Genomic DNA, 15,626 nt, shown 5'->3' on the forward strand with positions numbered 1-15,626 from the left:
TTCCATTCATCGCCCTGTTTAATTCGCACAAGATTATACGCCCCTCGAAGATCTATCTTGGTGAACCAACTAGCCCCCTTAATCCGAGCAAACAAATCAGACAGCAGCGGCAAAGGATACTGAAATTTGACTGTGATCTTATTAAGAAGGCGGTAATCAATACAAGGTCTCAAAGAGCCATCCTTCTTGGCCACAAAAAAGAACCCTGCTCCCAATGGTGACGACGACGGGCGAATATGACCCTTCTCCAAGGATTCTTTTATATAACTCCGCATAGCGGCGTGCTCTGGCACAGATAAATTAAACAGTCGGCCCTTAGGAAACTTACTACCAGGAATCAAATTAATAGCACAATCGCAATCCCTATGAGGAGGTAGGGCACCGGATTTGGGCTCTTCAAATACATCCCGGTAATCTGATAAAAACTCAGGGACTTCAGAAGGAGTGGAAGGTGAAATTGACAACAATGGAACATCACCATGTACCCCCTGACAACCCCAGCCGGACACAGACATAGATTTCCAATCCAACACTGGATTATGGACCTGTAGCCATGGCAACCCCAAAACGACCACATCATGCAGATTATGCAACACCAAAAAGCGAATATCCTCCTGATGTACATGAGCCATGCACATGGTCAATTGAGTCCAGGAATGAGGCTTATTCTTGGCCAAAGGCGTAGCATCAATTCCTCTCAATGGAATAGGATACTGCAAGGGCTCCAAGAAAAAACCACAGCGCCTAGCAAACTCCAAGTCCATCAAATTCAGGGCAGCGCCTGAATCCACAAATGCCATAACAGAATAGGACGACAGAGAGCAAATCAGAGTAACGGACAAAAGAAATTTAGACTGTACCGTACCAATAGTGGCAGACCTAGCGAACCGCTTAGTGCGCTTAGGACAATCGGAGATAGCATGAGTGGATTCACCACAGTAAAAACACAGCTTATTCCGACGTCTGTGTTCTTGCCGTTCAGCTCTGGTCAAAGTCCTATCACACTGCATAGGCTCAGGAGAATACCGCCAAATGGTGCACAGCTTTGCGCTCACGCAAGCGCCGATCGATCTGAATGGCCAAGGACATAGACTCATTCAGACCAGCAGGCGTGGGAAATCCCACCATGACATCCTTAAGGGCTTCAGAAAGACCCTTTCTGAAAATTGCCGCCAGGGCACACTCATTCCACTGAGTAAGCACAGACCACTTTCTAAACTTCTGACAGTACACCTCTGCTTCATCCTGACCCTGACACAAAGCCAGCAAGATTTTCTCTGCCTGATCCACTGAATTTGGTTCATCATAAAGCAATCCAAGCACCAGAAAAAACGCATCAACATCACGCAATGCAGGATCTCCTGGCGCAAGGGAAAATGCCCAGTCTTGAGGGTCACCACACAACAAAGAAATAATGATTTTTACTTGTTGAACGGGGTCACCAGAGGAGCAGGGTTTCAAAGCTAGAAACAGTTTACAATTATTTTTGAAATTCAGGAACTTAGATCTATCCCCAGAAAATAAAGCAGGAATAGGAATTCTAGGCTCTAACATCGGATTCTGAACCACAAAAACTTGAATGTTTTGTACCCTTGCAGTGAGATGATCCACACAAGAGGACAGACCTTGAATGTCCATATCTACACCTGTGTCCTGAACCACCCAAAGGTTTAGGGGAAAAGAAAGACAAAACACAGTGCAAAGAAAAAAAAATGGTCTCAGAACTTCTCTTATCCCTCTATTGAGATGCATTAATACTTTGGGCCAGCTGTACTGTTATGGACCTGGTGGTTAGGAGCACCCGACACGACCTGATAGTTAAACTCACACAGGACAAGCTCTGGGATGTGGGAGCTCTGCTGACCGCAACCCCTAATCCTATCACAACAACTAGAAATAGCCGTGGAGCGTTCCTGACACTCCCTAGATGCCTCATCACAGCCTAAGAGCTAGCTAGCCCTAGAGATAGAAAATAAAGCCTACCTTGCCTCAGAGAAATTCCCCAAAGGAAAAGGCAGCTCCCCACATATATTGACTGTGAGTAAAGATGAAAGTCACAAACGCAGAAATGAAACAGGTTTCAGCAAAGGGAGGCCAGACTTACTAAACAGACAGAGGATAGGAAAGGTATCTTTGCGGTCAGCACAAAAAACTACAAAAGACCACGCAGAGTGTGCAAAAAGACCTCCGCACCGACTAACGGTGCGGAGATGCCACTCTGCATCCCAGAGCTTCCAGCTAGCAAGGCAAAATAATGATATCCAGCTGGACAAGGAAACAATGAACAAATAATAACTAGCAGGAACTTAGCTTCTGCTGGAGTAGACAGGTCACCAGAAAGATCCAAGAGCGAACTGAACCAATGCAGGAACATTGACAGCTGGCATGGAGTAACGATCTGAGTGGAGTTAAATAGAGCAGCCAACCAAAGGCTAAACCACGTCACCTGTGTAAGGAACCTCAGAAGCAGCAGCTCCACTCACAGCCACCAGAGGGAGTCCATGGACAGAACTCGCCGAAGTACCATTCACGACCACAGGAGGGAGTTCGACAACAGAATTCACAACAGTTCTCCCCCTTCGAGCTCCTGTACGGCAGGCGGGCTCGGGGACCCCTTGGGTTGGTAAGAGAATCCTGGGAAGAAGAGCCGAACCCTTCTGAAGTGTCCATAGTGGAGTATGTCATGCGCTTCCGTGACAAGATGCAGACCTTGACGCAGTTGGTGCATGACAACATGACGCACGCTCAGGCTGACCAGAAGCACTGGTACTACCAGAACGCCCGAGAGTGGACCTAACACGTGGGTCAAAAGGTGTGGGTGCTGGTCCCCGTACCAACGGATAAGCTTCAGGCAGTCTGGGAGGGCCCGTACGTCGTCCACCAACAGCTCAACCCGGTCACTTACGTGGTCACGCTTGACCACGCTCGGGGTAGGCGAAAGGCCTTTCACGTCAACATGATGAAGGCTCATCACAAACGTGAACCTTTCATTCAACCGGTCTGCAGCGTGCCCGAAGACGGGGAGGAAGACACCCTCCTGGACATGCTGGCCCAAGCCAAGGCCAATGGGTCCATCGAGGACGTGGAGGTAAGCGCCTCGTTAACTGAACCCCAGCGGTTGCAGTTGCAAACCACACTGGAACCCTTCCGGGTTGTGTTCTCCAACCGACCTGGGATGACTAAGTTAGCAGTCCACGAGGTGGACACCGGGAATCACGCCCCACTACGGCGAACACCCTATCGAATCTCTGACCAGGTGCAGTAGATTATGCGCCAAGAGATCGATGAGATGTTACAGCTGGGGGTGATTCGACGGTCAAAGAGCGCGTGGGCATCACCTGTAGTTCTCGTGTCAAAAAAGGACCGGTTCTGCGTGGACTACAGGGGGCTCAACGCCATCACAGCCTCTGACGCGCACCCAATGCCGCGCATCGAGGAGCTGCTGGATAGGTTAGCTGGCGCAAAATACCTGACAATAATGGATTTGAGTCGAGGATACTGGCACATTCCCCTGAGCCCCGAGGCGCAGGAGAAGTCCGCCTTTATCACACCCTTTGGACTGTACGAGTCCACGGTCATGCCCTTCGGCATGAAGAATGCCCCTGCCACTTTCCAGCGGATGGTCAACCTCCTGCTTCAAGGACTGGAGAAGTACGCAGTGGCGTACTTGGATGACATTGCCATCTTCAGTCCCTCCTGGAAGGAACACCTGCAGCATCTCGAGGAGGTGCTCAGGCGAATTCACCGAGCTGGACTGACTATCAAGCCGGGAAAGTGCCAGATGGGCATGAGGGAGGTCCACTACCTGGGCCACCGGGTAGGCGGAGGCACCCTAAAGCCAGAGCCTGACAAAGTGGGAGTGATCGTGAACTGGCCCACTCCCGTGACCAAAAAACAGGTGATGTCCTTCTTGGGCACTGCAGGGTACTATAGGCGCTTCGTACAGCGCTATAGTAGCCTGGCAAAACCTTTGACGGACCTCACCAGGAAGAAGCTACCCACATCGTCAACTGGACAGATGGCTGTGAGGGGGCCTTCCAGGCGTTGAAAACCGCACTGTGCAACGCCCCTGTGTTGAAAGCAGTCGACAGCAGTCGACCGTTCTTGGTGCAGACCGATGCCAGCGAGTTTGGCCTTGATGCAGTGCTCAGCCAGGTTGACTCGGAGGACCAAGAGCACCCCGTTTTATACCCGAGACGGAAACTTTTGCCGAGGGAAGTGGCCTACTCCACCATCGAGAAGGAGTGCCTGGCCATAGTCTGGGCCCTGCAGCGCTTACAGCCCTACTTGTACGGTCGCACCTTCACTGTGGTGACCGACCATGACCCTCTGCGCTGGCTAAACACCATGTGTGGAACCAACGGCAGGTTGCTACGCTGGAGCCTTGCCCTTCAGCAGTTTGACTTCACCATTGAACACAAAACGGGCAGGGAGCATGGGAATGCAGATGGACTGTCCCGCCAGGGTGAACCTACTGAGGTGCTCATGGAGGCATACCGTGGAGTTCTACCTCCCTAGCGCACACCAAAAGGGGGAGGTGTCACGATATGGTATGAAATATCATATAAGTAGTTTCTCTTGCTAGCAGGCTGTGGGCTAAAAATCCCCCCTTCCCTTTCACGCAGCCAAGAGCTTCCCTTTCAAGGCATGGGGGAAGAAGAGTTTATTACCTCTAGCTCGGAGAGCAAAGGTATTTACGACATCCCTGCAGTGGAAAGTGACCAGTAAGAACTGGATTCTAAGTCTCTGAACACATGGAAGTTCTTTGTTTTGTTTTTGTAAGATATTACGCAAACCGTTTACGTTAAGAACACGAAAATATATATTCTTTACATCCCTCGGTGGATCTATCCACCACGGTAAACCTGAGCTTCTAGCTCCATCTAGTAAAGAAGTAGGTATTTCTCTGTAAATATGTATCCCAAATAGGACATATTTGATCTCATTAGAATGCCCACGTTAATCCGAGATGAATGCTGGGTTTGTTATGACTATGACATGTTTTATAGCAAAGTTATAGAAAGTAGATAAACTTAAGGTTGAAGTACTCAGAATGTAGAGAGAGGAGGGTCTGGATAAGCCAGGCTTTCTGTGGTGTCACTAGCTGCAGGTTTTAAGTTTGTGGCAGGCTCCCCAGCACTCACTTCTTGTCTTTTCCTGGAGAGCGCTGAGTACGTCCAATGAGCTGGGACGTATGGAAAAAACTTCCCTAGCCTGGTTGCCTGCAATGCAATGAACTGAGAACATGTGAGTGTTATCTTTTCACATTTAATCCCTGTTTATTTTATAATTACCCTTGTACATATTTGCAATTGTCTCATTTGTAACATCATTTGTAACATCTTTTTATATAAACACTGCCTGAAACTTTTGATGGGGTATATTATTTAATACTAGTTCGTTCTCCTGTTCTAACCCGTACCCTAAGTCTTCTGAAGGGAATTACGCTACTGTGTTGGGTTAGCTTCGGACCCGTTTAATCGAAGCTGGTGGCAGCGATACCGTGTGCAGGCTTTTGGGGTGATGCTGTAGCAGTCGCGTTGATAATTATTGTTCCTGCCTAAGTGGGAGTAGTTAATCGCGTCGCTGCAGCGTGCCCAATAGCCAGTACATAGCAGGCAGCCTGTCTGGCGACTAATTACCCAGGGTGCAGTACCTAATCTGACCTGAGAGTAAGGGGGGCGCCAGAGAGCTGCAAGTGTTAAGTGGAACTGTAAGCGGGATATACATAAATCCCTGCAGTTCGTGGTATATTGAAAAGCAGTGGGATACCTAAAATAAGCTCCTGCTGTAAACTAAAATGTCAATAGTCTTGTGTGTGGTTTTTCATCACATTGTGGAGTGGGGGGATAACTAAGATAAGCCCCCCTGCACATGTGATAGCCGTCTGTTGGCCTAAAGTCACCCCGATCCGTGACGTAGGGGTGACGGTCACGGTGTGAATCGTGACAAATTGGTGGCAGCGGTCAGGGATTCATGACACCTAGCCCCAACCCTAACCCTAGCCCTAACCCTAGCCCTAATGGGAAAATGGAAATAAATACATTTTTCTAATTTTTCCCTAACTAAGGGGGTGATGAAGGGTGGTTTGATTTACTAATATAGCGGGTTTTTTAGCGGATTTTTATGATTGGCAGCCGTCACACACTGAAAGACGCTTTTTATTGCAAAAAATATTTTTTGCGTTACCACATTTTGAGAGCTATAATTTTTTCCATATTTTGGTCCAGAGTCATGTGAGGTCTTGTTTTTTGCGGGACGAGTTGACGTTTTTATTGGTAACATTTTCGGGCACGTGACATTTTTTGATCGCTTTTTATTCCGATTTTTATGAGGCTGAATGACCAAAAACCAGCTTTTCATGAATTTCTTTTGGGGGAGGCGTTTATACTTTTCCGCGTTTGGTAAAATTGATAAAGCAGTTTTATTCTTCGGGTCAGTACGATTACAGCGACACCTCATTTATGTCATTTTTTTATGTTTTGGCGCTTTTATACGATAAAAACTATATTATAGAAAAAATTATTATTTTCGCATCACTTTATTCTCAGGACTATAACTTTTTTATTTTTTTGCTGATGATGCTGTATCGTGGCTCGTTTTTTGCGGGACAAGATGACGTTTTCATCAGTACCATGGTTATTTACATCCGTCTTTTTGATCGTGTGTTATTCCAGTTTTTGTTCGGCGGTATGATAATAAAGCGTTGTTTTTTGCTTTTTTTTTTTTTTCTTAAGGTGTTTACTGAAGGGGTTAACTAGTGGGCCAGTTTTATAGGTCGAGCCGTTATGGACACGGCGATACTAAATAGGTGTACTTTTATTTATTTTATTTTTTTTATTTAGATAAAGAAATGTATTTATGGGAATAATATATATATATTTTTTTCATTATTTAAGAATTTTTTTTTTTTTTTTTTGACACATTTGGAAAAAATTTTTTTAACTTTTTTATTTTGCCCCAGGGGGGGACATCACAGATCGGTGATCTGACAGTTTGCACAGCACTCTGTCAGATCACCGATCTGTCTGAGAGCAGTGCAGGCTTCACAGTGCCTGCTCTGAGCAGGCTCTGTGAAGCCACCTCCCTCCCTGCAGGACCCAGATGCCGCGGCCATCTTGGATCCGGGCCTGCTACAGGGAGGGAGGTGAGGAGATCCTCGCAGCAACGCGATCACATCGCGTTGCTGCGGGGGGCTCAGGGAAGCCCGCAGGTAGCCCCCTCCCTGCGGGAAGCTTCCCTATACCGCCGGCACATCGCGATCATGTTTGATCGCGGTGTGTCGGGGGTTAATGTGCCGGGGGCGGTCCGTGACTGCTCCTGGCACATAGTGTCGGATGTCAGCTGCGATAGGCAGCTGACACCCGGCCGCGATCCCCCCGTGAGCGCGGCCGATCGCGTATGACGTACTATCCCGTCGGTGGTCATACGGGCCCACCCCACCTCGACGGGATAGTACGTCTAATGTCAGAAAGGGGTTAAACTAAGATCTTAGGTATTTGGAAGAGGCGATGGAGAGCTTTATTTAAGACTATAAATGAGTTACAGACTCACATAAGTCAGGCAGGACAATCCCACCACAATCAAACTATCATATAGAATGAACAGGTAAAAAAAGGCATAGAATAAAAAAGTTACATTCCCAAAAACAACATATGTACAAGGGGAGAACTCTGACAGTAAACCGGAGTGGACCATTGGAGCTACTATGAGTCCTGAGCAGAAGATTGAGAAAGTATTAGGCTGCCGTCATACTAGCAGTATTAGGTCAGTATTTTACATCAGTATTTGTAAGCCAAAAGCAGGAGCGGGTGATAAATGCAGTAGTGGTGCATATGTTTCTGTTATACTTTTCCTCTATCTGTTCCACTCCTGGTTTTGGCTTACAAATACTGATGTAAAATACTGACCAAATACTGACAGTGTGACGGCAGCCTTAGCGCCTCCATTTCAGGAGAGATTGTGCAGTAATCTGAATTCCTTATGATTGAAAACATAATGTAATTTATGATGTGGAGTGAATCCATGAAACCAGGGCTGGAGCTATGCTAATACATCTCCTGCAGGCGTGAATAAATGTATATTACAGCCATAAGCCACGCACGGCTCAGAGATATATCATGGCACAGGTGTGATGGTTTTTATGTAGTTTATCACAATCCTCCTTGAAATTAGTTTTAATACAAATTGAAAATTCAGAATAAAGGGAAACTCTTATTATTGTACAGAAATTCACACTTGGCCTCACTGCACATTTAATGTCGTCGATCATAAAAGTGAAGTTTGGCCAGAAAGACTGGACCTGGTCATGTAGGGACCATATGATCACATTCAGCAGCACAGAAGGGAGAGAGCGTAGATTCATCCAATAAGATATCAGGGTTCTAGGAAGCCAACAGCATCATTACCCTCCACTTTCTCTTACAGGACCGTCATAATACTTTTAAAGTGATTTTCTAACTTGTCAGCACATTCTACATACGCTGTCATTTGGCTTTGTAGTTTACAGATCTGGGCAGGTTACGGTCAGCATTTTCTAATCCCAGGGGGTAGGTGGATCCTCCAGGTTGTAAGTTCTATAGAAAAGGGCTTTCAATGCCCAAAGTCATTTGGGTGGAGGAGAATGTTGTGATCTAGAGGCAAAATGGTGATCATGGTAATACGGCCGGACTACATAGTTGTTGTGAATTCTGTTGTCGAGCTCCCTCCTGTGGTCATGAATGGTACTTCGGTGAGTTCGGTCCGTGGGCTCCCTCTGGTGGCTGTGAGTGGAGCTGCTGCTTCTGAGGTTCCTTACACAGGTGACGTGGTTTATCCTTTGGTTGGCTTCTCTATTTAACTCCACTCAGATCGTTTCTCCATGCCAGCTGTCAATGTTTTGCATTGGTTCAGTTCGCTCCTGGATCTGTGTGGTGTCCTGTCTTCTCCTGCAGAAGCTAAGTTCCTGACTGTTATTATTGTTCTTGTTTCTTTGTCCAGCTGGTTATCTTGATTTTGTCTTGCTAGCTGGAAGCTCTGGGATGCAGGGTGGCACCCCCGCACCGTGAGTCGGTGCGGAGGACCCTTTTGCACACTCTGCGTGGTCTTTGTAGGTTTTTGTGCTGACCGCAAAGATTCCTTTCCTATCCTCTGTCTATTTAGTAAGTCGTGCCTCCCTTTGCTGAAACCTATCTCATTTCTGCGTTTGTGACTTTCATCTTTACTCACAGTCATTACATATGGGGGGCTGCCTATTCCTTTGGGGAATTTCTCTGAGGCAAGGTAGGCTTTATTTTCTTCTCTAGGGCTAGCTAGCTCTTAGGCTGTGACGAGGCGCCTAGGGAGCGTCAGGAGCGCTCCACGGCTATTTCTAGTGTGTGCGATAGGATTAGGGCTTGCGGTCAGCAGAGCTCCCACATCCCAGAGCTTGTTCTGTATGAGTTTAACTATCAGGTCGGGTGCTCCTAACCACCAGGTCATAACACATAGTTACATAGTTATTAAGGTTGAAGGAAGACTTTAAGTCCATCTAGTTCAACCCATAGCCTAACCTAACATGCCCTAACATGTTGATCCAGAGGAAGGCAAAAAAAACCATGTGGCAAATAGTAAGCCCCACTTTGGGAAAAAAAAAATCCTTCCCGACTCCACATACATCAATCAGACTAGTTCCCTGGATCAACGCCCTATCAAAGAATCTAGTATATATATCCTGTAACATTATACTTTTCCAGAAAGGCATGCAGTCCCCTCTTAAATTTAAGTAATAAATCACTCATTACAACATCATACGGCAGAAAGTTCCATAGTCTCACTGCTCTTACAGTAAAGAACCCGCGTCTGTTATTATGCTTAAACCTTCTTTCCTCCAGACGTAGAGGATGCCCCCTTGTCCCTGTCTCAGGTCTATGGTTTAAAAGATCATCAGAAAGGTCTTTGTACTGTCCACTCATATATTTATACATTGTAATAAGATAACCCCTTAGTTTTCGTTTTTCCAAACTGAATAACCCCAAGTTTAATAACCTATCTTGGTATTGCAGACCCCCCAGTCCTCTAATAACCATGGTCGCTCTTCTCTGCACCCGCTCTAGTTCAGCTATGTCTTTCTTATACACCGGAGACCAGAACTGTGCACAGTATTCCAAGTGTGGTCGAACTAGTGACTTGTATAGAGGTAAAATTATGTTCTCCTCATGAGCATCTATGCCTCTTTCAATGCATCCCATTATTTTATTTGCCTTTGTAGCAGCTGCCTGACACTGGCCACTAAATGTGAGTTTGTCATACACCCAGGTCTTTTTCAATGACGGTTTTGCCCAGAGTTTTAGAATTAAGCGCATAGTTATACATCTTAATACTTCTACCCAAGTGCATGACCTTACATTTATCCCCATTAAAGCTCATTTGCCATTTATCAGCCCAAGCTTCTAGTTTACATAAATCATCCTGTAATATAAAATTGTCCTCCTCTGTATTGATTACCCTGCAGAGTTTGGTGTCATCTGCAAATATTGAAATTCTGCTCTGAATGCCCTCTACAAGGTCATTAATAAATATGTTAAAAAGAAGAGGGCCCAATACTGTCCCCTGTGGCACCCCACTGCTAACCGCGACCCAGTCCGAGTGTGCTCCTTTAATAACCACCCTTTGTTTCCTATCCCTGAGCCAGCTCTTAACCCACTTACACATATTTTCCCCTATCCCCATTGTTCTCATTTTATGTATCAACCTTTTGTGTGGCACCGTATCAAAAGCTTTTGAAAAGTCCATATACACTACGTCCACTGGGTTCCCTTGGTCCAGTCCGGAACTTACCCCTTCATAGAAACTGATCAGATTAGTCTGACATGAACGGTCCCTAGTAAACCCATGCTGATACTGGGTCATGAGGTTATTCCTCTTCAGATACTCCAGCATAGCATCCCTTAGAATGCCCTTCAGGATTTAACCCACAGTAGAGGTTAGGCTTACTGGCCTATAATTACTGAGTTCAGTTTTTGTCCCCTTTTTGAATATTGGCACCACATTTGCTATACGCCAGTCCTGTGGTACAGACCCTGTTATTATGGAGTCTTTAAAGATTAAAAATAACGGTCTATCAATGACTGTACCTAATTCCTGCAGTACTCGAGGGTGTATCCCATCTGGGCCCGGAGATTTGTCAATTTTAGTGATTTTTAGATGCCGCCGCACTTCCTTCTGGGTTAAGCAGGTGACATTTAATTGGGAATTTTTATCACTAGTCATTTTGTCTGCCATGGGATTTTCTTGTGTAAATGCTGAGGAAAAAAAGTCATTTAGCATATTGGCTTTTTCCTCATCCTCATCCACCATTTCACCCAGAATATTTTTAAGGGGCCAACACTATCGTTTTTTAGTTTCTTACTATTTACGTAGTTAAAGAATATTTTGGGATTATTTTTACTCTCCCTGGCAATGAGTCTCTCTGTCTCAATCTTTGATGCCTTGATTTGCTTTTTACAGAATTTATTTAATTTTCTGTATGTATTTATGCCTCATCACTACCTACTTCCTTTAATTCTCTAAATGCTTTCTTTTTGTCACTTATTGCGCCCCTTACAGCTCTATTTAGCCATATTGGTTTCCTCCTATTTCTAGTATGTTTATTCCCATACGGTATATGCTGTGCACAGGTCCTATCCAGGATGCTAATAAATGTCTCCCATTTTCTTTGTGTATTTTTATGTCTCAGGATATCGTCCCAGTTAATTGCACAAAGATCCTCTCTCATCCGTTGGAAATTTGCCCTCCTGAAGTTTAGTGTCCATGTAACCCCTCTACTACACATCTTATTAAAGGATACATCACCGATAAAGCAGCCACAGCAGGTGACTGAGAAGAATCTGTGACTTCTCTGTAGTTAGTGGTCACTACTCACCTGGGTAGTCATATGTAGGAATCTCCTCTTTACACCACTCATCACCCCTCACATATGTCTCTGTAGTATTAGTAGGGGTCAGATCTTCACCCTGAAACAAATATAATAAAAGTCACCGACAGATGGAGAAGTCACATCTATGATCAGCTCTAATCCTGTCATCTCCACTGTTCACATTACACAAGTATAAAACATATAATACTGTTGGATAAAACAAGACTGAGCACAAGACCTTCACAGCCATCTACACATCATAGGGGAGATCTCATGACACCTTCTCTCCATCTACCTGATGATCCTGAGGAGCACTGGGATCTTCTTTTTTACAGTCCTGTGGAAGAAGAGGATGGGGACATCTCTCTGGTGTTGTCCTCTTACTGGATAGATCTGGAGAAAATACATACAGGGACTGAATTCATTCTTTACATACAGATAATAATAGGCCGTGTGTATTTAGTCCTGTCATGTAGATAAATTCCTTTAGGGGTCTAGTTTCCAAAATGGGGTCACTTGTTGGGAGTTTCCACTGTTTAGGTACATCAGGGGCTCTCCAAACACAACATGGCTTCCGCTATCGATTCCAGCCAATTTTGCATTCCAAAAGTCAAATGGCGCTCCTTCTCTTCTGAGCCCTGCCGTGCACTTAAACAGTAGTTTAGCCCCACATATGGGTTATCGGCGTACTCAGGAGAAATTGCACAACAAATTGTATGGCGCAATTTCACCTTTTAGGCTAAGTACACACGTTGCAGAATTGCCGCGGAAATTTCCACGGCAATTCTGCGCCTCCTGCCGCAGGTATATCGCATGCGGAATTGGCATGGATATTCCTGCAGAAATCTAGCATTTTGCAAGCATAATTAGCTTGCAAAATGCTAGCGTTCTCCAAGCGATCTGTAGCATCGCTTGGAAAACTGATTGACAGGTTGGTCACACTTGTCAAACAGTGTTTGACAAGTGTGACCAACTTTTTACTTTTGATGCAGCCTATGCCGCATCAATAGTAAAAGATCTAATGTTAAAAATAATAATAAAAAAAAAGGTTATACTCACCTACCGCAATCAACCGATCTCCTCAGCGGCTTCCGTTCCGTCATGTGACTGCGACGTCATCGCAGGTCCTTCACACACCATCTACAGGAACGGAAGCGGCCGCGTGCAGCGCTGAGAGGCAGGAAGACTCCGGGGGCCATCGAAGGTGAGTATATCACGATTTTTTTATTTTAATTCTTTTTTTTACCAATTATATGGTGCCCAGTCCGTGGAGGAGAGTCTCCTCTCCTCCACCCTCGGTACCAACGATCTGATTACTTCCCACATGGTGGGCATAGCCCCATGCGGAAAGTAAGCAGATCAATGCATTCCTAGGTGTGCGGAATCCCCGCGATTTCGCAAATTTAATGAACATGCTGCGTTTTTTTCTGGAATGCGAATCCGCTCAGGAAAGAAATGCAGCATGTGCACAAAAAATGCGGATTGCATTCTATTAAATAGGATGCTTAATGTGAGCGTTTTTTTTCGCAGTTTTATAGCGTTTTTATAGCGAAAAACCGCAAAACAAACGCAAAAAATCTGCTACGTGTGCACACAGCCTTACCCTTATGAAAATGCAAAACATGGGGCTAAAATAGATTTATTTGGGAAAATTAGATTTTTTTTTTTATTTCCATGGCTCTACGCTATAGATTTCTGTGAAGCACCTGTGGTCTCAATGTACTCAATACACTCTAGATAAGTTCCAAAATGGTGTCACTAATTATTCCAGCATATTTTACATTCAAAAAGTCAAATGGCGCTCCTTTCCTTCCGCTCTCTGCCGTGTGCCTAAACAGTAGTTCCCCCACATATGGGGTATCTGCATGCTCAGGAGTAATTGCAATACAAAATGTATAGTTCACTTTCTCCTATTACCCTTGCGAAAGTAAAATAAATTAGGTCTAAAGGAAAATTTTTGTGAAAGAAAAGTAAATGCTTATTTTTTCCTTCCACAGTCCATTAATTCCTGTGAAGAACCTGAAGGGATAATAAACTTCTTGAGGCCTGTTTCACATGTCAGTGTCTCCAGTATGTGAGGTGACAGTTTCCTCACGTACTGGAGACACTGACACACGTTGACACAAAAAAATCAATGCATCTGTTCAGATGTCAGTCATTTTTTGCGGACCGTGTCTCCGTGTTTGGCCGTGTGCCAAACACGGAGACATGTCAGTGTTCGTGGGAGCGCACGTATTACACGGACCCATTAAAGTCAATGGGTCCGTGTAAAACACGTACCGCACACGGACGTTGTCAGTGTGCAGTTTGTGTGCCGTGCAGGGGACAGCGCTACATTAAGCGCTGTCCCCCCCCCCCCCCACTGGTGCTGAATCCGCGATTCATATCTTCCCTGCAGCAGCCTTTGCTGCAGGGAAGATATGAATAATAGTGTTTAAAATAAAGATCTATCTCCCCAACGCCCTCCCACCCCCTGTGCGCACCCCCGCTGTTCAGAAAATACTCACCCGCCTCCCTCGTTGACCGGCGCTGCTTCCTCTCCTGGCCGCAGCTTCTCCTGTATGCGGTCACATGGGATCGCCGATTGCAGTCATGAATATGCGCCTCCACCTCCCATAGGGGTGGAGCCGCATATTCATTACTGTAAATGAGCGGCCCCACGTGACCGCATACAGGAGAAGCTGCGGCCAGACCAGGAAGCAGCGCCGGCGAGGCAACGAGCTGGGTGAGTATTTTCTGAACAGTGGGGGGGCGCACAGGGGGTGGGAGGGTGGGGGGAAGATAGATCTTTATTTTAAACACTATTATTCATATCTTCCCTGCAGCAAACGCTGCTGCAGCGAAGATATGAATCGCGGATTCAGCACCAGATGCTGGTACGTGTGGTACCCAGCACGGTGCGTGTGGTACCCAGTGGGCACACGGGCAGCACACGTGTGCCACACTGATGTGCCACGTGAGGATACGGACACACGGACAACTCCAGTACCGTTTTTATATTTTATCTGGATGTGTGAAACCGGCCTGAATGTGGATTTGAGCACCTTGAGGGGTGCAGTTTTTATAATGGCGTTACTTTGGGGTATTTTCTGTCATGTACACCCCTCAAAGTGACTTCAAATGTGAGGAGGTTCCTAAAAAAATGGTTTTGTAAAATTTGTTGAAAAAAACGAAAAATTACTGGTCAACTTTTAACCCTTATAACGTCCCAACAAAACCAAAAAATTGGTTCCAAAATTTGTCCTGATGTAATGTTATTTATTAACTATTTTGTGCGATAGAACTCTCCAATTTAAGGGCATAAAAATGAAAAGTTTGAAAATTGTGAAATTTTCAATTTTTTGCCAAATTTCCTTTTTTCCACAAATAAATGCAAGTCATGTCAAAGACATTTTACCACTATCATGAAGTACAATATGTCACGAGAAAACAGTGCAAGAATCACCGGGATACATGCTAGCGTTTCAGAGTTATAACCTCATAAAGTGACAGTAGTCAGAATTGTAAAAATTGGCCAGGTCACGAAGGCAAAAACAGGCCCGGGCACGAAAGGGTTAACTGAAAACTACAAATAAAGGATAAACAACAACCACCACAAGACGGATTTCATCACCAGGTATCAATGTAATCAGTATAACGGCGCTGACCTGACACTGTCTGTAGGTTACTGTGCACAATCCTGCTGACAGGTTCACTTTAAACTAAGATCTTAGGTATTTGGAAGAGGCGATGGAGAGATTTTTTTAAGACT

The 15,626-nt window shown here is 45.3% G+C and overlaps 1 protein-coding gene across 3 annotated transcripts in view; it reads right to left on the reverse strand.

Moving 5' to 3' along the window:
• LOC138663413 (zinc finger protein 135-like) overlaps positions 1-15,626 on the reverse strand; it is a 134,479-nt gene that overhangs the window by 49,803 nt on the left and 69,050 nt on the right. For all 3 annotated transcript variants that reach the window (XM_069749609.1, XM_069749608.1, XM_069749607.1), the window contains 2 exons: positions 12,171-12,268; positions 11,882-11,972 (listed from right to left, as the gene is read on the reverse strand). In XM_069749609.1, the coding sequence (XP_069605710.1) occupies positions 11,882-11,972; positions 12,171-12,268 (189 nt within the window). The remainder of the gene's footprint in view (positions 1-11,881; positions 11,973-12,170; positions 12,269-15,626) is intronic.

This window comes from Ranitomeya imitator, chromosome 2 (genome assembly GCF_032444005.1).
Source record: "Ranitomeya imitator isolate aRanImi1 chromosome 2, aRanImi1.pri, whole genome shotgun sequence".
NCBI lineage: Eukaryota > Metazoa > Chordata > Amphibia > Anura > Dendrobatidae > Ranitomeya > Ranitomeya imitator.